The sequence below is a fragment of the Triturus cristatus genome, chromosome 5_2 (genome assembly GCF_964204655.1).
Source record: "Triturus cristatus chromosome 5_2, aTriCri1.1, whole genome shotgun sequence".
NCBI lineage: Eukaryota > Metazoa > Chordata > Amphibia > Caudata > Salamandridae > Triturus > Triturus cristatus.
In genome coordinates, this window is record NC_140588.1 from 588,986,436 (window position 1) to 589,012,636 (window position 26,201).

At 43.3% G+C, this 26,201-nt stretch overlaps 1 protein-coding gene across 1 annotated transcript in view; it reads right to left on the reverse strand.

Moving 5' to 3' along the window:
* The window catches only part of LOC146829043 (gamma-aminobutyric acid receptor subunit gamma-4-like), a 2,063,907-nt gene that overhangs the window by 950,153 nt on the left and 1,087,553 nt on the right, over nucleotides 1-26,201 (reverse strand). The window contains exon 4 of the mRNA XM_085607669.1: nucleotides 1,881-2,101. Coding sequence (XP_085463795.1) covers nucleotides 1,881-2,101 — 221 coding nt within the window. The remainder of the gene's footprint in view (nucleotides 1-1,880; nucleotides 2,102-26,201) is intronic.

Consider the following 26,201-nt stretch of genomic DNA (forward strand, 5'->3'; position numbering starts at 1 on the left):
CTGTAAAGAGAAGACCACTGGGGCCAGTGGTCATCTCTAAATTTGACAGACAGTACTCTGTCATAGTAATGACCTCTGCTATCCTGATGGATGATGGAAAGAATAATGTCCTTCAAATCCTAAGTCAGCCGCGCTAAGTATTGAGCATGTCATACAAGTTTTAATTCGAAATTCCTGTAGATGACAAAATCTCTCTAATCAAGGAAAGTATGACACATTTAAGTTTTTTGATCAATTTCATGTTTAATTAACACAATTTTTTCAAGAAACTGCGTAACATAACTTGTATTTGTAAAGTGCACATTCACTCAAGGGTTTCTTGGCACTGAATAGCAGATGTTAATAGTTACCCAACTCAATGGTACTCCTTTTATCGACCTCGGAAGGATGAAAGACAGAGGGGCATATCACCAACAAACTGTAATAAACATCTAAGAGCGCACATAGCGCAAATTTGTATAACATTTGTATACATTTTGCAGACGTTAGCTGATGGCGATAACCGCGGTTAGCGCCTATTTTTATGTCGCTATGGGTATCAGGGTCCGGCTTGATGATACCGCGATGTGCAGTTAGCGACTTTTCCAGGGTTGTTTCTAGAGGGAACGCCTACTTTGCATGTCATTAGCGATTATTATCTCTGACATGCAAAGCGGCAATGACACGGGCGCTATTGCCAGTAAGCCGTCGCTAACAGTTGTTAGCAACAGCTTGCTGATAGGGTGATAAAAATATCAGCGCTTTAGCAGCAAAAAGTGCAGCTAAAGCGGCGATATTGCCCTTGATGATATGCCCCAGAGTGTCTTTGTACCCTTCTCACTGACCACCATATATTATACATTCTTACAGACAACTAGTCATTTAGCGTAAAAACAATTAACCAATATCAAGCTTCAAATTCCGGGGCATATCAACAACAACCAGCGATAATTATCGCTAAGCGCACTTAGCGCTAGGATAATTATCGCTGGCTAGCGTTGATTTTTATCGCTGAGATAGCGTGCTATTAGCAACGCTTATCTCAATAGCGATAAAAATCCTCACGCTAAATGGCTAACGTGAGATTATCGCTGGAAACCCAGCGATAATCTCACGTTAGCTTGTTGATAGGGACAGACAAACTTACCCATGATATCCTCCTTCCATAGGATATCATGGCTAAGTCAGAAAAATACCAGACGTAAAAAAGCAGCGTTAACCGCGGTTAGCGCTGCTTTTTTTGTCTCTAACAGGCTTAGCGATATTCTTGATAATAGGAGAAATGTCGCTTAGCGACATTTCTCCTATTATTTTACTCTGGAACGCCCCCTTTGCATCTCATTAGAGATGCAAGGGGAAGCGTAGAGTAAAAGGGTGCTAACATGCAAATTTGCATGTTAGCACCCTTTTGTTGATAGGGTGCTAGTTTTATCTCTGCTTTTTTGGCTTTTAAAGCCAAAAATCGCAGAGATAAAACCCTTGTTGATATGCCCCTAAGGGCTCAAGATTGCATTAGTCTCGTGAAAAGTATCCCAGAAATAATGAAAAATCAAAACTGTTTGTTTAGCTCTAATACACAGAAAACAAAATGGCGACGGTGCACTATAACACCCACAGCCCTTTGATGCCCATTTGAAAATCTTTTGCTGGAACGAATAAGCTCTGACATTGAGTCTATATCCCCTCGTTTTTGCTGTGTTTTTTTGTGTGCTACTTTGTGCGGCACACATCAAAACAGCAAAACTCCATGAATGATTGTTTATGTCCAGGAAGGTGTCCCTTCCTGCACATTAACAATCATTAAAAAAATTACGAGTCGCAACTTTTATGTGTGCTGCACAACGCAGCACACAAGATGAGACAACAACTAGGCACTCTGCCACTGCCAGCACCATGTTTACCTCAGCGTGTAAAGCACTTTTCCATCGTTCCAGATTCGGAGTAGCTGGTTAGGTGTTGTAATCCAATGTGAGTCAGCTCTCTTGGAGTTCCTGAAAAAGGTGTCCGGGATCCATATTCTGCTCACCATGTTACTGTTCAGCGTCAGAGCTTTGAGGGAGCTGTTAAAACGAAGGCGTCTGTCGTACCACGTCTGTGCAAAGAAGATGTCTATGGTGTATTCCTGTCAATACAATAATATGAATAACAGAATATTAGTTACACACATTCAATGACTGTCTCACTATAAACATTGACTTTTTCAAGTTGCTTAATGAACTAAACCATCTCACCAACCAATAAAATGCTGCATACAAATCAAACACACACCAGAACCATACGAAAAAGACAAATTCAGGCATGACTCAATTGACAATTATTTTGCTGAAATTTACCAGTGCCAAAAAGAAGTCAGCCCCCTGAGGCTCACGGATAACCGAAATTAAAAGTATTTACCGGAAACCCACATCGAAAAAACACTTTTCAAAATATGTTTCGAATTTCATGTACTATGTACGATTTTTCTTTATGCCAATGAAAACAAAGACATATGAATTAAATTCCAACTTCCCATTTGATTGGTAATGTCTCAGAAAAGAATAAGTAAAGTCCAAGGTCTAAGGGAAGAATAGGACAAAAAAGTGTTGAGCACTATGAGTACATTGACTCACAGACAGGAGAGACATATTTAAACCTATAGAATGGCAACTTTAAGATTAAACGCAGAAGGGCATTGCATACTAATATAGGATACAGACTAGCCTCTTTACTTGCCAGGCTTTGAGATATTTAAGGCTGGGCACTAAGTAGCAGGGCATGGAATTTCAGTGCACGAAATTGATTGATCTAAGTTCAAAATATGAGAAATGTTCAAGTCACTTTTCATTTCATTTCCACAGACAGTGCGCCAATATCTAATCAGCATTTATCAATTAACAGTGACACTTTTTACAAGCAAGGCTGAGGATGAAATGAAAAAGATCAGTGCGGGTTGAAGGAAAGGCAGGTGGTTTATATATAAATAATCACTGGCTTTGCAACCAGAAGCCAGAAGAAAGGGATTGGCTTGAGGCCAAACCTTTATCTAGAACATTTGATTTTTTGTTCTTTGAAGATCATCAGAGCGAGCATGATGAGGGTTGTCATTTTGATAAAAGGTGCAGGCTGAGAATCATCATCGAAAGCTGGAGTGGATTCTTGTAATGGAGGTCAAGCTGGAAAAGGATACCTTAATCAGTTTTAATGTTTGAGATCTTATTTCAATTGGCCTCCGGATCTGGTTGGTGGGAATTTAAGGTCATGGTTTCTGAGGATTTCTTTAATCACAGTTGTTAGGCCTGGCATGCTTAAGGGGGGTCTTCCCCTAAAACATTTGCCTGCGTACCTCCTTAGGACCCCGAGCACTTTACCACTGCTGACCAGTGCTACAGTGCATGCGCTTCTCCCTTAAACATGATAACATTGGTGTATACACACTTGTCATATTTAATTTACTTACAAGTCCCTTGTAAAGTGGTATACCATGTACCCAGGGCCTGTAAGTTAAATGCTACTACTGGACCTGCATACATCAACCACAGCCTCTCATTCTACACTCCCACTGGACGTCTCTGCTCCGCCCAAATTACCCTAGCCACCATCCCACAGATCCTCAAGACTACAGCTGGATGATGATCCTTCTCCTACCTCGCTACGAAGACCTGGAACACTTTGCCTCTGCAACTCAGGCAATCACCATCGCTGCTGCAATTCAGGAAGGACCTCAAGACCTGGCTCTTCGACTGAACCGCAGACCCCCCCCCACACCCAGCGCCTTGAGACCATTATGTGTGAGTAGTTGCGCTTTATACGATTATTGATTGATTGATTGGTACTAGTGGGCCTACAGCACTCATTGTGCCATTCACACAAGTAGGGGCATATTTGCAAGCCCCTATCACCACCAGATAGCCACATTATTGATGCTGTGGTGGTGGTATGGGTTTCGCATTATTCACAACGCAGCTTTAAGCCACTTAATGTGGCTTAACGCTGCCCTGTAAATAAGGCACCCTTTCACGCTATACTTAGGGTGAAAGGGGTGGGCAATGGGTGTTGCAGTGAGCATTATGCCACAACACCCATTGATTTTGACACTGCCCCATATTTACAAGAGTGGCGTAAATATGGAGCAGCGCCAACATTAAGACCAGGGAAAACCTGGTCTTAACAGGTTGAAAAGAGGAGAAATGCTTTATTTCCCCTCGTTTTTGCTGTTTTTATGTGTGCTACATTGTGCGGCAGACATCAAAACAGCAAAACTCCATGCATGATTGTTTCTGTCCAGGAAGGTGTCCCTTCCTGCACATAAACAATCATTTTAAAAATGACGAATTGCAACTTCTATGTGTGCTGCACAAAGCAGCACACATAGAAGTTACAAATCGCCATTTAAGATTGTTTATGTGCAGGAAGGGACACCTTCCTGCACACAAACAAGCATTCCCCACAAAAGGGTGTCTGTGGTGCCACTAGGCAGCTAAAATAAGTGCCAGTGCAGGGGGAAATGCAGGGCTGCACTTGCGTTTCAGAAGTGGTATAGCGCAGAGACAAGCCAAGAAGGCTAACGCCGCTCCGTCACTTGTTTGTACATATGACCCCTAGTCTTTCAAACTTGTCTCAGGCCTGCCACTGCAGAGCCTGTCTGTGCAGTTTACTGCCACTTCAACTTGGCATTTAAAAGCACTTTGCCAAGCCTTGAACTACCCTGTTATTACACATAAGTCACCCGTAAGGTAGGCCCGAGTCCATAGGGCAGGATGCTGCATAAGTAAAAGTTAGGGCATGTACTTTTAAGGTTTGCATGTCCTCGTAGTGACAAACACCCAAATTTGTTTTTCACTAGTGTGAGGTCTACTCCTCTGATAGGTGAACATTGGGAATTCCTTAAAACACTTTTAAGCTGCAATTCCTGATTAGAAAGTAGTAGCTGCACGTGTTTTATATAATTGGAATGGTAATGATAAATCCTCTTTACAAGTAAGGTTGGATTCAACATTACTGTTTTAGAAATGCCACTTTTAGAGAGTGGGCATATCTCTGCTCTTACTGCTCTGTGTACCTGCAGCCTGTCTCCAATACACGTCAGGGTGGGTGACAGCTGCCCTTGGTGCATTCCCTCTAGACAGCCAGAAACACAGGAAGGTTAGGTGTGTCTGAGCAGTCATCAGCATTCTGATGTCCCTCCCTGGGCAGGAAGAGAGTGAGGAGCTGACACTTGCAACTAATAAAGTAGTGTCCTGTCCCCACACAAAGGGATCATTACCACCGACTGATAGTCTGGTGCCAAAGCCGGGAAGAAAGGACCTCTCTGTACTTCAAAGACCGTTCTTTGAGGTCACCCCTCTGATAGGTTAACATTAGTAATTCCTTAATATACTTTTAAACTGTAATTCATGATTACAAATTAGTCGCTGTGTCTTGTGTTATATCATTGGAATGGCAATGATAAATCTTTTCTAGTGAGTGAAGCAATAGTTTTTTAGTCAATAAAAACCATCAACTTTGCAAAACATACATTCAACATTCCTTCAATAAAAAAGAGAATATTGGTAATATATTGAGATTCACATCAACTTTAAAAACCACCAGTAGCCATAAGACCACGGAGCCTAGTACACTACACATTTACCCACCTTAGCTTATATTGCTACGGAAAGTAATGTTCAAAGGATAAATATCACATGAAAAAAATACCCCGAATCGTGCAACTAGGGGGGCCTGGAACACTACATATTTCCCTACCATAGCATGTATTGCTGCAGGGTGACAGTCTCATTAACCCTATCCATGGGATAACATACATTATTAGGTGATGCCACTTCAAATAGACCTGACCTTTTTTCTGTCTGTTTAAGACCTCTGCACATAAAGATCTCGGTGCATGCCCCTAATATATGGCCAGGACTTAAACCAGGCAGAATTGGTAAATAGAACATTGCTGCTCTATGGTATGCCTCTTGTGACCCACCAATAACCCAAGCAAGGTGGGGTAGCCGCTAGTGCTGAGGTGCATATGTAAGGCCCGCAAATAAGCAGGATGCTCAACAAGGTAGGATAGGGTTATAGGATATTATAAAAACTTACGACACTCCTAGCAACCCACCGTGGCGAAGTAGGGCAAATAATCACTGTCCATGAGCGCTGGAGCATATACTGTAAAGCCAATAGTGTCGGGCCCTTGGCATTGGTGGGGTGGGGTTAGGCCTTATTATTCTTATTGCCCCCACTAGAAGCCTACCTTTGGCTAATGGCGGGTATAGGAGAATTATATTTTTACCACACCTCTTTTCAAGTCATCTGCAAATCCTCATCACCTCCCCCAGGGTCACAGCCTTGGCCCACCCAGTGCCCTGAATGGAGTTCTTGGCTTTAATCAGATCCTTAAAAATGTCCATAAACTGCACCAGTCGGATATTAATCATAATGTTCTGTGAGTTCAATTACTCCATTGCTGCAGATCTACACGTCCTAATTCCTAGTGTTTTAAACTCACTTCACAGCATGGTCCTCTGCTATAAGCCTAAACAGGGGCAGATACAAAGGACATGGAACAACGTTTCATTGGTCTGATGGCACAAGCAGCACTTTATGTTGCTCCATTGCCCTTCCTCCTGCCATTTTGGCTTGAAATCTACAGTGAGAAGTTATCCTAGTCTCAATATCAGTAGCTTCTGCTTAACATTAAGAGAGTAGACAGCTTCTAGGAAAGGCTGGTCCTTTTTATCATCGTAGGAGCTTAACACCAGCCATACGGACCCTTTCTTGGCTAAAATTCCTTTATCCTCTACCCAGCTTTTGTTTACCATTCTCTTGAACACTTGCTCAGTTGTATTTACCTTCCACAACTCACCCAACCCGAGTTTTAAAAACACTTTGCCAAGCCTTAAAACTCACCTTTTATTACATAAAAGTCACCCCTAAGGTAGGCCCTGGCTCATAGGACAGGGTGCTGTGTAAGTTAAAGGTAGTGCATGTAATTTTAAGTTTTACATATCCTGGTAGTGACAAACACCCAAATTCATTTTTCACTAGTGTGAGGTCTACTCCTCTGATAGGTTAACATTGGGAATTCCTTAAAACATTTTTAAGCTGCAATTCCTGATTAGAAAGTAGTAGCTGTATCGTGTTTTATATAATTGGAATGGTAATGATAAATCCTCTTTACAAATAAGGGTGGATTCAACATTACTGTTTTAGAAATGCCACTTTTAGAGAGTGGGCATATCTCTGCTCTTACTGCTCTGTGTACCTGCAGCCTGTCTCCAATACACGTCAGGGTGGGTGACAGCTTCCCTTGGTGCATTCCCTCTAGACAGCCAGAAACACAGGAAGGTTAGGTGTGTCTGAGCAGTCATCAGCACTCTGATGTCCCTCCCTGGGCAGGAAGAGAGTGAGCAGCTGACACTTGCAACTAATAAAGTAGTGTCCTGTCCCCACACAAAGGGCTCATTACCACCGACTAATAGTCTAGTGCCAAAGCCGGGAAGAAAGGACCACTGTGTACTTCAAAGACCCTTCTTTGAAGTCACCCCCATTTCAAAGGCACAGCCTGGTATAAGTACTGGGTCTCTGACCCCAAGACAGTACACTACTGGACCTATGAAGAGCTCTGCCAGGAGTAAAGACTGTTGTGCTAAAAGAGTTGCCACTCGGCTTGACTGCTGATCTGGAAGAACTGTCTTTCTTCTTTGCTGTGCTGCCCTGCTGCCTGCTGATATCTGCCCTGCTGAGGACAAGGACCGGACTCATTTCACTTGAATCCAGAGTGACTCAAAGGGCTTGCTGGATTGCTTCCTGTTTTGAAGTCTCAGGACCATCAAAGAGTTACTGCAACCCTCCATCCAAAGGATCGATGATGACGCATCGCCTCCTCTGCTCCTTGCATTGGGTCTTCGACGCTTCCTCTATCTCAGGTACTGTAGCCGGCCAGCGCTTAGGTTTTACCCCTGCAAAGCACGACCAGATATTGCAGGGTGGCATATTAGGACTCTAAGGACTATATTTTTAAACAATATTTTAAAATTCATAACTACAGTTCTACTTATTGGATTTTTATTATTTTTGTCATTTTGGCCTTGTTTTACCCATAAAAATAAATCTATTCTTCTACCTTTGTGTGGAGTATTTTTATGGTGCTGTTGTGTTGCACAAATACTTTACACATTTCCTTTTTAGATAAGCCTGACTGCTCTTTGCTAAACTTCCAGAGGGTGGGCAAAGGTTATCTTTTAGTGCGTATCTAGCTTACCCTGTCTAGAGTGGTAGTCCCTACCTGGACAGGGTGTGGGATAGGGTGCATACCTCTGCCAACTATAGACTCCAACAAAGGACCCATTTCTAACAGTGTACCATCAAATGTAACCATCATCAGAAGAAGGCTTCAACAATCTGTCAAGAATATGGTCTGCTAGCTTAGAACAATAACTGCAGCTCATTGGATTGTATGTGCAGAGAGACATGCTGTGTGAACGCCTATAAAGTAGCACTAATTCTTTAAAGCTTTAATAAACCCTTGAATGACTTATGTATATTGAGTAGCAATTAACTTTAACTTGAATAATAGCCTTTATATAATCTTGTTTCATTTGGTTTTTAAGTTTTGTTTGATTTCTAGTGACAGCTGCGTGGCCGCTGTTGTGTGCTTCTTTTTATGAAACACTTTTAAAAAATGTATGTTTTTTAATAGCGAAAACATAAACAAACAAAAAAGGTATCTGTTTCCATGCAGTAGGACAGTCAGTTCAGTTGCCCGTGACAGAACACATTTAACATCCACTCTATTAAATATATTTTGATATTTTTTTATAGTAGGTAGAGTAATGAATTTGAAAAAAGTGACATGCGAGCGAAATGGAGGTCTGTGTAAGGCAAGAGAGACTCAATAACTCAAGATTGACAATTTCATATGTTAAAAAAGAGAAAAAAAACGAATTTGAAAGTGAGTAGCAGCACATTCCCAGAAAACATGAGCATAGTTTATCATACATATTAGATTTATCCCTCAACTGGTAGATGCCACACTCACCCCTGGAACCATTCAGTATGACATTGATTTAATCTTGAACTAAAGAGCAAGATTAAGGTTCCAGTCCTTTAGCTCCTGATTATACATTATCACAGAGCTTCTGTGAAACAATGTTTATGTACTTATTTGCAGATTTTATAGTGTTAACAAGACCCAATGAATGTTTTACATATGAGCTAATTTCTAGCTGTACCCCAGCAGTGTACGCGAGAGATAGTTTTAGAACAAAATAAATACAATAGTAAAACGTGGTACAGGGAATACAGATCTAGGTTTCATTTTACACATAAATATTTGCACCTTGAAGGAATGAAAACGTGTGTTATTTTCTATGTTATAGTAGATGCCCAATTAAGTTTTTCATCTTCCATAATAACAAGCAAGCAAGTGGCACACACCACTTTGGTTCTCACACCTCACCGTGTTTCCTCTTCAGGGCAGGTTAGTGAGAGAAGTCTAGTCTTTGGAAAACAATTTGTCACGTTCAGGGAAGCCATGATAGGTGATTTATGGTTCAAATACTTCCCCTTCACTCAATGTTCAAGAAAACTGATTTCTCATATGGTTGATGCTGGGGGGCCAGGGCATTCAGATGTATAGTCTGCCCTCCTGCTGGGATGAACTTACCAATCACTTTGGGTCCCCACCCGGCTCACGCTAAGTCTCCCTACATTCCTTAATTCTGAGCACGAGAGAATCAGACAGGGCCATATGTAGTTGCATTCTCTATCCCCTGATACTCTACCAAGGCTCAGAAGAAACAGGAAAGGCTCCACAGGTGAAGGACAATATGGGATACAGTCAGTAGCACTGGGGGAAATAAATATAAGTAATAGGATAGTTAATCATATTGGGGAAAGAGAGAGCCACCAGCTGTGTTGAGCCCTCATCTGTGGTAATGAACATGTCTGACCTCAGTGTCATGAGTTCTGGGATCTTGAGTAACACTCGAAGTCTTATGTAGTGAGACCAGACCCCATCAGAGGCATTGGGGGCTTGATGACATGTTTCTGGCTGTCCTGCAAGTCATTCTGACCTCTTTCTGCATTGTGGTTTCTGCAGCTCATCCAATTAAGACTTTGCAAAATCTTTAAAAACAGGGGAGAATCTCTGCTCTTTGTCACCGTGCACTTTCATGATCTGGCCCATTCAAACATTGATGACTTTTAACAATATAATTCTCCTATACCCGCCATGAAACCACTGAGTCTTTCTTCTTTTTCAGTTGCCACTGAAAAGGCATCTGTGTTACAGATGTGATAAATCTAGTAAGTGCCCAAAGATTGTCTCCCAAATTCTACAATGGGAAATGTGAACTGTAGAATCAAGAGTTAAACAGAGTTATATAATGTCAGTATGTAGGGGTGAAGGTGGTGCAGTTCGCTGAAAGATAATAACTAATTGATCCTTCCAGGAGATTGTAAGTAATGTCATAGAGTGATTGGATGAACACATCAGGCGATAAGTCAATGGATCTAAAATGTTACTTGTCTCCTCCAGTTAAATAGGCAATGGACCTTGGACATGTCATTAATGCAGTATTTATATGTTGGAAATATTTGTGATCTCATGAATTGTGTAAATCTGCACCTATACAAGATAGTAAACCTGCATGTGAAGGTTTTTGAATTTCTATAGTAATCTAGTGCGAATATGGGAGTGTACTTATATGAAGTGGTTGTTAAATAGAATCACCAGAATCCAGTAGCAGAAGCTCAGAGTAAAAAGAAGTCCAGTTATATATTACCGACAGCAGTTAGTATTCAGTTAATGGCGAGATACACAAACCGATTTTAGTCGTTGCATTCCCTCCTGGTACGCAAAATCACTTGGTTTGCAATAATTTAACAGACTTTTAGTATTTACTAAAACACTTTGTGAGTGCTTATGGAATTGCAAAATGGGATTAAAAATACAAGGGACCACTGCCAACTCTTAAACAAACTGTTCAAAAAGCTATTTTGTTTTCAAAAGCAGCCTTGCTTTATTAAGAAAACAAAGACTGCATTTAAAAAAATGTGTTAAAAGTGATCACAGTCATGTTAGTCTGCTGACCGCTGCAGGCCACCATCCCAGTGATGGGCACACATCAGAGTGATTGGCAATTTGTGACCTACCTCATTAATAGTAATAAGGTAGGTTCAATTGTGACTCAGTCTGATAGGGAATTTGGGAACAAACCTATTAACATATAGGTCTGTTTGCAAAGTTCAATTCCATTAGTAAAAAATCAGTGCACAATATGCAACCACTGTTTGTAAATTGAATTTTCCTCTATCTGACACTAAATGCCTAAAGGGAAAGCTAAAAATGATGTTTTAGTGCACAACTAGTTTGTGTAATTTGAATTGATAAGTCGACAAAATGGTTGGTTTGCACTTGTAACAATAATGGAGAGTTATGACAAAGAAAGGATTTGTGTTTGCCTTAAGATGTTATTTTTGCCTTATGCCACCCTGTGTTGGATAGGAAATATGAACACAGGTAAAGATGAAACTGCGCAAGTTGTCTTATGGTCCCCACAGGTAAATATGGGCACTGAATCAGTGCAAGTGATCTCTTGCTCTTTTCAAATATATATTAAGAGAATCAGTTGCAGGATATTTACAACCTTTTTTTGAATTGACACACTCTTTAACGCTTTATATGGCATCTATGTCTTTAACTTAGGTGCTGGATTACGGTGCTGTGTAGAAGCTAATAAAAGAAACATTAGTAAAGTAAATTTGTTGAAATTATTTGCATGGTGTTTTGAGAGTGCTGAAATGGAAATCACAGACATTGCACTTCCAAGCCTAGTGAATGTTGGCCCCCGGGGAAGTGAAGGTCGCAGAAAAATCTTCCCCTTATGTGTTTCGTACTGGCCACGTGACATTGTGGAAATAGGGTAGGTTAAGGGGAAGAGAAGGGTTAAAGAAGAGGCTATAAAGGTGTCAGGAGAGGAGTTCCAGGTCTCTACCTGACAAGAAACACCACAGGCAGGGAAATGTAGAATTTTGCTAGGAGAAATTGGCAGTTGCAGTGCAGCTCAGGCCTACCTGGTACAGGGATGACGCCAGGGAGCTGTGATGGCAGCAGACAACAAGGTGGTCTGGGCTGCCCTTATCACACTGGGTGCGGAAGGTAGGGCAGACCTCCTCAAGCCTGGAGATTTTGACCAGGCCTGGACCAGGATGCGGTGGCTGATGCGTTCCACATCAGGCGGCGTAGCTGCAGAGGTGGTGGCTTGCCTCTCTGAATGGCCACCAGCCGGTAAATTGTCAGCGGGGTGAGGAAGCAGTATGAAGCATGATGGTGGAGGAAATAAGAATGGGGGCAGAAGAAAGAGCCTCTCAGCGCATCTCTCGTCATCATTGGAGCCTGCTGAATTGCCTGAGGGTAGGGAGGCAGGGCCTTCTAACGAGGCAACCGTGTGGTCGCTCACACCGCGTGGAGAACAAGAGAGGGTACTGAACCTCACAGGGGTAAAGGGGCACGTAGACCTCTCTGCGGGCCCCTCCCCTGGTAATTGTGATGCCTTGAAGGCTCGGCCCTTGGGCCCCTAAGTGAAAGCATTTAGGCTGGCAGCTCCTGGACCCTGGGAGGTGGGGACTGGGGGAAGGGGCACTAGCCTCAATCAAGAAAGAAGGACAGAGGATGCGGATTGAGGGCCCTGACCCCCAGGGACACCCAGGCTGAAAGATGGCAGGGAATTCATTTGGAGGACAGTATTCGGGAACAGTACCAGTTAGTCCAGGAGATGGAGGAACGCTGGGGCCAGATGTGTGAGGGCAGGGAGAGGGCAGCTGCCCTCATCCAGGGGACTGGAGATTCTCAGGCTGCTGACATACCTGTGGGTGCCCAGGGTTTGAGGGGCCACAGCACAAGGGGACAGTGGGTGTGGGTCCCCAGAACAGGGGGGAGACAGGGTGGGAGCCAGCGCGGCTCAGTGGTGTGAGAGAACCCCAGGTTGGAGCAGCCTGGTGTGGGAAGGACATGTGAGACCAGTAGCAGAGGCTGGGAGAAAGGAGGTGATGCCAGCTGGGCACACAATTGCCCCAGGATGTCGGACCGAAGCAGAAGGGGGCTGTGGTGGCCTGCCCTCCAACAAGGCTTGCACACAAGGAGGGGCGCCTGATGAGCATTCAATTCAGCATGGCGTGTCGGTGTAATGGCAGAAATGAATGGTGTATGGGCCTGTGTGTGAGGAGCCAGTGGGTGAGGCAGAGTTGATTCTTGACTTATGGGAATGGGAAGAAGGGGAGGTGTGAGATGAGGTTGACAAGTCTGTGGGGAGGCCTGGGAGGACAGAGAGGTCAACCAGTGAAGTTGGTATTTTCCAGGTGTCACATGCGGACAGAGGGAGTGCCAAGCCTACTGGCCACCGGAGCAGTGGGGGATGGCTGTGGGCAGTGATGTAGTGCAAAGTAAAAGCGATTGCTGGGCAGGTTGGGATGTTGAGGACGTGGGACCAAAAAGCACACCTTGCTGGTCGGTGGGTTTAGAGGATGGTGTGGTGGATAACTCCAGGGCTGCGTTAACAGGTGCAGTGGCAGCACCGGGGGGGCTAAAAAAGGTTGAGGGTGGTAAGCAGGCGGTGGGTACCGGGGTCCAAGTGGACGGTACCCTAGGGACAGAGGAGAAGGATAACATAGATATCATAAGAAGAGGCTGCCTTGGGTTTGGTGATGCCCCTGGGATCGTATTTGCCTGAAAAAAACAAGAATAAGATTTGGAAGCACAAATATGTTGATGGTTTTAGGCTCTCACATTGGGAGATTCAAGCCAAGGAGGGATCCAAGGAAGAGGAGCGGGAGTTTACCAAAATGCAGAAGGTGCCCATTAATTGGAGAACAAGACCTCAGCTTTCTTGATTTACGCTAGCATATATTGTGTGCATCAATTGGATAGAGAAATTGTTTTGCTGAAGTACATGGACATAATCCAAAAAGTGCGGATGCGTTTTGGGAGCTATGCCTGGCTGAGCTATGATGAAGAATTTAGGGCCAGAGTCAGTCTTCATCCGGATAAGTCAAAGGGGAGGTGGATTTGGACCTTCTGATACAGTGGATGTCGTCCACTCCGTCCTCTGTGTCGACGCATACCGCCAGTGGCTTACCCATGGCGTGCCAGTCCTTTAAGCCCCAACCCACTCCACAGGGGGCAGGTAATGCGCAGAAGCCACCTGGACTCACCACTGGGGCATGCTGGAACTTTAACAAGGGTTTCTGCTCACAGCACCCCTGTAAGTTTAAACATGAATGTTCTAAGTGCAGAGGACGCCACACTATCATGCAATGTTTTACTCTGGCCAACCCCGCAGAGCAGTGGAAGGCCTCTAGAGCTAAGGGCCCCTACCCCAGTTAAAGTGGAGGTCTTGGTTTCTTGGCTCTCTATTTACCCTGACAGGGAGTCAGCTTTGTGTTTGAAGTGGGGTATCAGGGCCCAAAGGGGCATAGTTTGACAGAGAATTTGAAGTCCGCTAGGGAACTTCCTCAAGTAGTAGCAGCAAAACTGGACAAAGAAGTGACAGAGGGTAGGATTGCAGGTCCATTCTTTGAGTGGCCCCTAGCAGATTTCATCATTTCTCCTTTGGGAGTGGTGCTCAAGAAAGAGCCAGGGGAGTTCAGAATGATTCACCATCTCTCTTGGCCAGAGGTTGGGTCTGTCAATGATATAATTGCTGAGAAGGATACCAGGGTGCTATATACCTCTGTGGATGATGCCATGGTGCAGGTGTGGGTGGAGGGCCGAAATGGCAAAGTCTGATGTCAAGTCCGCATTTTGCTTATTGACAATTCATCCTGCTGATTTATTTTTGCTTGGAATGCAGTTTGAAGGTGCCATCTATGTAGATAAAGTGCTGCCGATGGGTTGTGCCATTTCTTGTGCCTTGTTTGAACTCTTCAGTACCTTTTTGCAGTGAGTTTTACGCAAAAGCAGTGGACATCGTGTGATGTCTCATTACCTGGATGATTTTTTGTTTGTTGGTACACTAGTGTCAGGGGATTGTGTCTGGGCGTTGAACCATTTTGAGGCTTTAGCACAGGATTTTGGGGTGTCCTTGGATCCGGATAAGATGGGGGAACCTACATTTGTGCTGATGTTCTTGGGCATTGAGCTGGACTCTGTGCAGTGGGTAGCTTGTCTGCCGAGGGAGAAGGTAGATAAGATCAAGGTTTTTCTATTACATGTAATTGGGGAACTGAAGATTGAGATGAGGGCAGTACAGAAATTGTTGGGCTTCCTGAACTTTGTGTGGAGGGTAGAAAGAGCAGGGAGGACTTTCTGCAGCCATCTGTGCATGGACATGTTGGGAACGGTGTTGCCACACAACAGGGTGTGAATACCCTTGGGTGTACGAGCAGACCTGTGTGTTTGGAAGACTTTTCTGGAGGAGTTCAATGGTTGTCCTAAAATGTTTTGGAAGAGAATATGGTGTGGTAGATTTAGATATTTTCGGATACGGCTGGGGCTTTGGGCTTTGGTGTTTTCTGGGATGGGAGATGATGTGCAGTGAAGTGCACTGCCCACCACAATTTGACCAGGATTTCTTTCTATGGCAAGCTGTATTTTGGCTTTGACCCTGCCAAGAATGAGATTTTAGGAACGGTTTTGAAGGGGTAGGGCAGGGAGCGAGATGGGGGAGGTGGCATTGCGGGAAGCTATCACATTCAGGTTGTTGCAGGATTTGTTGGTGATTCTGTCTCTGTGTTGTTACGATCCATTTGAGGTTGCGCTTTTCTGACTGTATAGAACAGATATTTTTTGGGGTGTTTAGGGTTTCTGAACTTTAGGGGATTGCTCGCCAGGGAGGGGTTCTGTATGAGGAGGTACATTTGGATCAGTGAAAGTTGGGTATCTGGCTGAGACAATCTAAGACTGATCAGGCAGGCAGAGGGAGATGGGTGTGGTAGGGTGAAGGTGGTGGCAGAGAGGTCTGCCGTGTCTGGGAATGGCACACTTTCCTTTTGATGCCCTGGAGATGTTGCTCAGCCTTTTTTGTCATGCGGAGGGTAGCAGGTCCACCGCTTTTCAGTTGTTGACAGTTTTGCACATAGCTTTGTGCAGGATTAGTGGAGACCTGACTAGTTTTGGGATGTATTCCTTCCGGTTTCGGATGTCAACAGCGGCAGCGTGCTTGGGTTGGTCATGGGATAGAGTTAATCAGATAGGCAGTTGGAGGTTGAAGTGCTGCAAGTGCTATGTGTGGAAATAGTAGGGATTCAGTCATGATGGGGGGTCTGGTGGGGTATGTTGTCTGAGCTAATTGCCTCTTTTTTCTACTGCAGGGTGAGTGAGCGGGCCAAGAACCAAGACGGTTACCTGCACATAAACAATAATTCCCCTCAACATAGGTACACTTGCACTTTGGTGCAAGGGTGCCTGCGTTGGTGCTAGGCAGTTAAATTAGTGCCAGCACAGGGGGAAATGCAAGGATGCATCATATTTTTGTAAATACGGTGCACCACTATGTTTCAGAAGTGGTGGAGCACTGCAGTTAACCAAGGAGGCTAACACCGTGCTCCGTCAATCCCTTGCTTAATCTCATGCTGAATCTCACTTGAGTGCAACAACAAAACGTGCCTTCAGAGCTCAGCCTTACCCAAATCTACTAAATGATTAATCTCATCTGAAGATCACATATTAACTTATTTCTTAAATGCATCACTCTCCCCAAATGAGGGCCCTGAAGCCCTTTAAGTAGAAGTGTCTCAAGATACGAATGAGTGACCAACATCCATTTTATCACAATACTGAAAAGTCTGAAACTTTTAACTACATTCATAACTGACAACCTCCTTCATAATACCAGGGTTGACTGGCTATAGGGAAAACAAGCAGTGTCCGATGGGCTGGTCTTACACGTCAGGCTGTTTTTTGGCTGTTTATGGGCCTTTTATATTGTCAGCTGCGCCAGTTTTTACTGTTGATTTTCCTTATATTAAAACAAACATTGCCTTCAGCAAGCTCAAATCCATGTAGTCTTCCATACCTTGCAAAATACTTATGCAACTTTCCAGATTTGCAAATATTGGACAGTTTTTAGATTTATAACTCACTAATGGGGGGGGGCACTTTTATTAGTACCTGGGCCTATTTCTAGTCACAGTCCGACCCTGCATACTATATAGTAGAATCATATCTTGTATATAACAGAAGGCATTTTAACAATCTGCCATGGAAAACATGCAAAGAAATCAAGACGCTTGTGCACAAAAAGATCACTTTTAACAATGTTTTTTTCAGTTGACAAAATTATTTTCGCATGTACCGTACAGAAAGAGTACATGGCATTGCTGATTGTAAAAAATGCACCCATACAGTTTATTCAATGATATTGCACAGATGACAAACTTCATAATGGATTCCGTTAAGCCGGCAGAGCTGTATTCCAAGATATTGTTCGATAAACCATTGTAAAACTAAATCGACACAAAATGAGCGCCATAAACAGCCCATAAAAAGTTTGATGGCCCTCATCAATGAGAGAGGCTAATCTTCTGGAATACAGTGCTGCAAGGTAGCTCATATCAGCCATTAGACAATGATGCAGGATTTAAGAATGGAAGCTTTCAAATACTTTGTTACAGTTTATGGTTCTTTAATTAGTTCTATTTCTTTCTACCCCTAAATGCCTATGATCTTTCCTTCAGTACAAACCTTTAAATGTGTTAGGATCCTACGTTCTGGTTTTAAATATAAAATGTAATGTGACCAGACTGGAAACTACCCTGATCGTCAAAACCACTCACAAAATGACGATGACTTTGACATAATACTTTTTTATTACTGAGAAGTAGCTAGGTACTAATGCATGTGACATAATTTACCAACACATTTCTCTTATGATTATAAAGAGGCTCAACCAACAGGCAATTTTCGCATCAACCATTCATAGATAGATCTGTTTAGGGCAACAAATCAAGCTATTGTCTGACCCACTGTCACAATTCGCACCCTGCACTCTCATGCCCACCAACAAAGGGGGCCAACATGTGGGACTTTCCAGTCTTCAAAGAAACTTCTGGGCCTTCTACAATACCCACAACACAAAAAAGACGTGGTAACCTATTAAAGAGCCTTTTTGAAAGAAATATTTTGTCTTTCACGTGCTCCTCTTTTGATCCTGTCCCCCTACTGTAGAAACTGTAAATTCCAGAAATTGGTTGAGGTAGGCCCCCCTTTTCCCATGCATTTTGGTGCATGTAGGGGGGCCCATGTTGTGCCCCCTGTGTGCATGCACCCCCAGTGGCTGTCCCGTGGCGATGCAGCATTAATGCTCAAAGTTGAGCCTTTTTACTACAACACCATGGGACCCCCCACATCTCCCGCCTGCCAGACCATGATTTCACTTGTAATCGGGCAAGTGGCAGCCCTGTTTGGTGATTTGGGAGTGGGGCGATGGTGTGGCGGCCTGTTCCCACACCTCGTAATCGGGCCCAAAGTATCCTTTATTAAGGTGATACCCTAGGTCTGACTGAAAATACCATTGGGGTATTATTCGAGGATGTTAATGGGTGTTATGACCCTTGAGTCCCTCTAATGTACCAACATGTTTCTGCCCTTGGATAGCCTAAATAGGTCGTGGGTATTCGTCAGTCCTAATATAGGGAACCCAATACTTCAATTAAAGTGAATTTACCAGGTAATGGTGCCTGGTAGAGGAAAGACATACAAAATGATAGTAGTAGAAATTAGGGAGGACTGATATATATCATGTATAATTCACAGTATCTGCTGCATGTAAATCAGGCATTTTAATTAGGAGTCTTTAAAAACATGAAGAATATACAAACGTGGCACACATGAAAAAATCGCACACTCATACTCTGCATGCGTACAAGGGTGACAAAGACATATGTGAATAGAACACACTTGCATATTTCCTATGTCCTAGACTTAACCTAGTGCCAGGGGGCACTTTGACTCATGGTTTGTTCTGGGTGGGCGTCTACTGTAGTCACACACTTCTACAAAACCCACATATTGATTTCCAGGCTCTCAGGCACTATTTGGAAATTTCCACCCATTCCAGATTCATGTCGGGTTTTTGTTTAAGACAGTTTGCTCTCGCTAAAAACTCCAAAAAGTAGAATTCCCAGCTCAGTGCTTTCTTCCTACCCCTGCAGTCCAAGGATGGGTGGAGGAATTCAGCAATTCAGAATATATATATATATATAAATATATATATATATTTATATATATATATATATATTCAGGGTAGGAGCTGAGCGGAGCGCCCCATTAGTTTTGAAAATTTCACGAAGATAAGTCAACCGGCGCCAAAGTTATTCAAAATAGAATTTTCAGATTTCCTATGGCAACTCGGTCCTAACTATAACTATCTACTGGCGACCGCCAGTAGATAATATATATTTATATATATATTGCCAGTAGGTAGTTATAGTTAGGACCAAGTTTCCATAGGAAGAGCATTTTTTGTTTTGCTTATAACTTTGGTGTCGTTTGATGAATCTTCATGAAATTTTCCAAACGAATTCTTTGTTCATATCAGCTTCTATGTTGAAAGTTTGGGGGGTGATTGGTCAAGAGTGGGCCGAGAAAAAAGGGTGGTGCCAAAACGTGTTTTCTCCATGTTAATTTCCATAGAAAACTTTAGACCAGGCTACAGGTCGAATGGGTAAACGGAATTACCCCAAATTTGGCAGGGAGAAGGGTCTTGGTCTAGAAAGCCCACTTGGTATAAATCCGTTCATTAGTTTTAGAGAAATATCGAAATTTGCAGATATCGATATTTGGGAATTCTGCCATCTGATTGGCTGAGGCGTTACGAGCACGAGCTTGATGCTTATTGGATGCGAGCTGTTGCAACTAGGAAGTGTTGGCAGCCATTTTGTGATTCCGTTGAAATGAGTAAGGGGAATAAAGGGCAAAAAGAGTAGGAAACAGGAGGATAGGAGCACTGTAACGTCTGTGAGGGAGTGCGAAGCGAAGTAGTCACTCCTACCGGACTGAAAGTGTGGTGTTGCTCAGCTGAGATGAGATGCTGCTACACTCGGGTATGAAACCGAGAGCCTAAACCGTGAGGTCAGTGATGTGGTCTGGTCTTTGTAGCATACCTATGGAGGTAGTGTCAGTAGGCGTTTATACCATACAGGGAGTTGGAAGCGAACTACTGACCTCTACCGTGCGTTTATACTATACCGGTGTGAAGACTCGGAGATCAAACCGAGCTGATTGCTATAAAGTGATGGGCTCTGAGCACTGTAGCATACTGGCTGCTGTAGTATAACTGTGTAAGTAGTGTTAGTATGCATTTATACTATACAGGGAGTGGGAAGCAAACTACTCACCCCTACTGGTCTGAAGACTCTGGATTGAACCGTCAGATCATTGCTGTAAAGTGATGTGCTATGGGCGCTGTAGCATACCTGTGAAAGTAGTGTTAGTTTGCGTTTATACAATACAGGGAGTGGGAAGTGAACTACTCACCCCTACTGGTCTCAAGACTCGTGGATGAAACCATGAGCTCATTGCTGTAAAGTCATGTGCTTCGTGCAGTATTCCAATGTAAGTCATATTAGAATGTTAGTATGTAATGCTACTATAATGTAAGTATGTAATGTTAGAATGTAGGGCTGTCATGAGGGGAATCTTGGGGAGTTTGTACACGGTGCTGGAGAAGATGGTTGCTTGCTCTCTGGTCCTGTTGGTGGCTGTTTAAGCTGTCTTATTTTCCTGCAATAAATCTACTCATCGGTTTCTCTGATGTCTTCCTCTTCAGCTACATAAATTTTGCAACGAGCGGGAGAAAGTAAAAAGAAGGAAGCACTCACCAAGATTTTGAGCTTGCTTGCCTTCTGCTGAAGACCTGTTTACTTGGTGAAGCTTTTTCTACTTATCCCAGGGTCGTCGGCTCATCGAACTATGTGATTCTAACTATGGTAGGATATATATTTTTTGATTTTGGGCTTCCTCTGCCTCTTCACTACACTCTGGTTGCTGTACTACACGTGTGCAAGTAGTGTTAGTATGCGTTTAAACTAATTCTGTAGTTCTGCAGTAACAAATGCATCATGGCCCTATGGAGCGCCACCTCCCAGGCGCAGCTAATACAATTTCCCGTGGTGTGCATCCGCGGGACATTTATGTTTGCTATTACAGGGCGGGAGCATGGCTTCCACCCTGTGATATGTAAATTGTTGTTTGCCTCGTTGAAGCAAGAGGAGGAAAATCTCGTATCGCTTCAATAAAGCGGATCCGGACGGTAAAAATTGAGAAAAAAAAAGAAGCGGGGTCTCACGCATTCATTTAAATGAGCCCACTGGTGGGTAATGTTCCGGGGCCAATCCTATTATAATATTGCGAGGTCTCTTCAGCACTGGGGACTTTAATTTCACATGTAAATTAGGCGCGGGAGGGTACTGAGACGTTTCGCAGCGTAGGGGATCGACATCTCCCCGGGTATTGTTTACGAATTGTTCGGGGGGCTTCAAGGCCAACTCAAGACCGGGGATCGGCAACCTCCGGGGCTTTACTTAAATATGCAGGGTGGGCCTCGCCAGTCCTTGAAGCCTCGGTGGCCCTAGGCAGTGCCTTATTGGTTCTCTAATCACACGGGCAGTACTCATGGTGTTATAAAGTGATACACTCATAGAACTCTTGCCGTTGTACAATTACCCACGCTTCATTTATGTAATAGTCTGTTGGTTTATATTTAGTAGGTGCACTGCAAAATTACAAATGTTTTCCCTCATAACCTCCTATCAACTGCCGATTTTCACAATAAACTACAGACAAGTGTTATCAGAAAAAGAAGACCCATACACTCCCTTATTTATTGGTAAAAAAAATAACTTTTATTAAAACAACACAAATAAATGGAAACGTAACTTTATTCGAACAAACAACAGTAAAGCATGAAAGAAGTGGGTGGGACTCCTCCGGAAGCAGCGTACAAAACCTGCAAGAGAAAAAAGAAACATGAGTATGTATGCCATGTCCAAGAGAAAAAGAAAGGTAGTCAGAATGATAGGAAGAAAGTGAGAATGGGACAGAGAGCGAGTGGGTGGAAGGCAGAAGGGGAGGGAGAGTCAAAAGAACAGAGGGAGGAGGAGACAGAGTGTCAGCCTACTGCACACAGGCCTCACTGTTCACCTCCCGTCACCCGTGCAAGTCTTTAAAATGAAACAGAGATATGAATGAGGCCAGAGATTATTTTATTATCTACGGCAACATCGCTTGCCTGCATCCGTGCACCCAGGCTGCTGCACCCCAGCCCCTTCCCCCACACTGTGCTCAAATGCAGCTCCTGCGCACCGAGGCTTCACTGCTCACCTGCAACAACCGGTGTATCCAACGACGTGCCGGTGCGAGCTCCGACTCCGGGGTGCCTCTCAGGGTGGCACAGCAGGTCTCCGGTGTGGGACGGTGTCTTGATACCATGATGGAAGGCGTCAGAAAGGCTAGAGCATCCTCACCGGTTGAGCACCTGCTGCGTGCTTTTTCATGCAACTAACTCAGTGTCTGAAAAGGGAGAAATATTATAATGGTGGAAACATCTTAAGGTAAATGAAGGTTTATTTCAAGCTTAAGAGAGAACACCAGTTGAGTGCATCCCTCCTTCTTGAAGTATGATCTACCAACTGTTAGTGGTAATCGTGGTTCAAAGAGGAGTTGGAGTGCACGAGAATACACAAGGGTAAATAATATGTTATGCCAAAGTACACATACAAAGGAACAGAGCGCATGCTAGAAGCATAATGTGCACGTGCAATGTAGTGGCACAAGTCTGTGTGCATGTACACTCTTAGTCAGCTCACTACAGTGCCCCAAATGCCAACGCCACGTGTCTGTAGGGCAGCGCTGCCCGCTGGCTCAGGCCTACAGTACGGTCCAGCAGGTCCTTAAAATGAGACAGAGATGTGACTGAATGAGGTCAGAGATCACATCATTATGCACAGCAACATCGCTTGTTTGCACCTGTGCACCCAGGCTGATGCAACCCATCCCTCCCGCCGCAACACGCTCAATTGCAGCCCCTGTGCACCCAGGCACCACTGCTCACATGCTGTCATTGGTGTGTGTCCAAACACGACGGCCAGCAGGATTCACAATTCAGATGTAGTTTTGATTGCCAGGATGATGTACACATCATGGATCCCTTTTTTTTATTGCGCATTGTGATTTGCGAGGTGGATGCAGCCATATCACCTGAAGCAGTGTGGAAGAAATGGGACATGTGGCGCAGTTGTTATCCTATTTATACGTACACAAAGTGGGCTGGGCTTGCGTATGCCAGGCCAGCGTAGGTGTGTGAATAATTATTCCGGGGGCCTGGGCGTTGTTCAGTTTCTGCCTGGGCAGGAAGTGTACTTATATGTGTGTCCCTGTTGCAGTTTGACGTCGTACAATTTGCAATTTACATTAATGTAGCATGCACCGGGAGGGCGGCAACTATCGCTAATGAGATGCTGTCCGAAAACATTGAATGGACATCATCACATGCCGTTGTCAAGCTGGTTGATATGCGCAGACACGCATGTCAATGGTGTGCGATATTATTGAAAGTGTTGCTATCACGAAGCGCACATATGTGAATGTGCTCGGATGGAGGGAGAATCAGCAGTGAGGTTACGTCATACACAGTGATAACGCTCATTACAGTCCAGCAATGCATGTCAAATGTGAAGCTGAAAGTCTCACATGTGACACACTACTATACTGGTAAAGCCTGACAACAGAGCATACTGCAACGCAAATCTACACATTACTCTTTACTGTTTGTCACATGTGATCTAGGATGTGCACTCTGTCCGTGGCTGATGATACCCCTTCGAGTCACCAATACCCATGCCGAAAGGCAGCACAATAATGTGCACACACACACACCAGGGCCATCGTGTAACACACATTTGTTTTTTGATGTAATGTTTCAGATGCATGGCTATCAGACGTGGAAGGCTACTGTACAGAGTATGAATTTTGATCAAGATGATCGTTGCATGTTGTGTCTACTATAAGATATGTGTACACAGCAAAAACTTTTCAAAAAAGCTCTGTAAGTAGAAGAGGTGAATCTCATCAAACGGTGTAGAGAGAATGACTAAAATGGGTTGGGTCCTCCAACTGTTACAATGGGAAATGTTATGAACCAATCAAAATCGCGTTTTAAAGGTCACATGGCAATCGCGCACCGAGTGCGCAAGGAGGTCGCACCCGACGTGACTTAGAAAAAATATATTTACCATAATAAGTTTATTACAGTTAGAAATATATAAATGTGGAAAATATTTTAGATTATCACTTGCTCTCAAATACAATTTAAACTTATTTAGATATAGTTTTCAGACATGAAAAAATAAATGAGGGAATAGCGTACCCGGCGCGATACCATACGTCTATGACGTTACACAGGGCCTGGCAGTGTGCACTCGTTGCATACGGAACGCGCATCCGGCGAGGCCCTATACATATATGACGTAACGTGCATATCGGTACCGCGCACCCGTCGCTTACCAAACTAGGAGCTGGTGCGACCTTATATGTGTATGATGTTAGGAGGGACACGGTGCTACGAAGCCGTCGGATACGAAATGCGCATCCTTAACGAGATTCGCAATATGGCGCATAGGATTTGCGTGGTGATGGAGCTTGGTACACTACCGGTACGGGAGTCTAGTTTTGTCCCAAAAAATAAAGTATACATACTTTTTTTTGAAGATATAAAAAATTACATAATTTTTCATATTTAAAAGAAAAGGATAATAGAGTTCCAAAATACTATAAAAAAAATTGAAAAAATGTAGGTTTAATAAATATTAAAATATTAAATTAACATTTAAAAAACCTTTGAAATTCACTGAAAAAAATAGGTTTTACAGACGTTATCGTTAGGAATTAGCATTTAAAAAACCTTTGAAATTCTCTAAACATCCGTAGGTTTTGCAGCCGTTATAGTTAGGAATTAGCATTTAAAAAACCTTAGTAATTCACAAAACAAATCAGGTTTCAGGGACGTTATAGTTAGTTGGACATTTGACTCATTTTAAACCAGAGAAATTTGCCCATTATAGTTAGTTGAGCTAACTATAACTCATGCGCCCGCAATGCACTGGTGATGATGTCACATATTACATCACTCATGACATGGTCAGTGACATCACTGATGACATCACTGATGACATCTCAAATGACATCACTGATGACATCATCCACAAGATAATCTGATGCACATACTGATGCCCTAATATAAACTTTCATACACGCACTCTTAAATACAGACTACTATTTTTGAAACCATACACACAAGAATGCCAGATACTACATACCACCCACTATTTACTAAGTCTACACACATCCAGTTACTTATACATGTAGTTAATCATCAATACAGTACTATAATATGCACTTTTACATCTACACATACAGTTACACTCCACCACTCATCGATACAGTTACTCATACACCGAGTCAGTCATGCAAAGAATCTATCACATACCCATTTACTCATGTATACAGTTATAGACACCAACTCCGTTATTTATACACACACCACATCACTTATTTATGCAGATACCAACACATACTCACTGTCTTATACAATCACTGATATAAGCAGACACTCATTTATAAACCCACTCTTACTTACTCTCACGTATAGTCATTTATATACTCCAACACTCACATATACTGTCTTAAAACATATGTAGTTACTCACACATATACCACTGAGACATGCATTTATTCACCAACACACCCATACACACTCTAACTCACCCATAGATCCCTTCCCAGATGCACTTTTTAATCCATGCTGCCAGTGAATCACCCACACAGACATCTATGCACATAGCCACACCCCCCCACCTACCCATACAGACACTCAGGCAACCATACAGATACTCAGGTAACAAAATCAATAACCTATATAGACACTCATGTAGCTACTCACCAACCCATGCAGCCGCTTATACACCAACTGAGACACTAATACAGACTTTCACACAGTTTAGTCACTAACCCATACATTCAGTAACACATGTTCAATCACTCACTTGTCATTCACGCACCTACTAAATAATCCATTCAGGCACTTGTAAATACACTCTTTCTTCAATACACCATGGCATAGATATATATGAAAAATATTTAAACTTAACAGAAACAAAAATTCACTGGATGATGTCATCAGTGATGTCATTTGAGATGTCATCAGTGATGTCTCTGACCATGTCAGGAGTGATGTAGGATGTGACATCATCACCAGTGCATT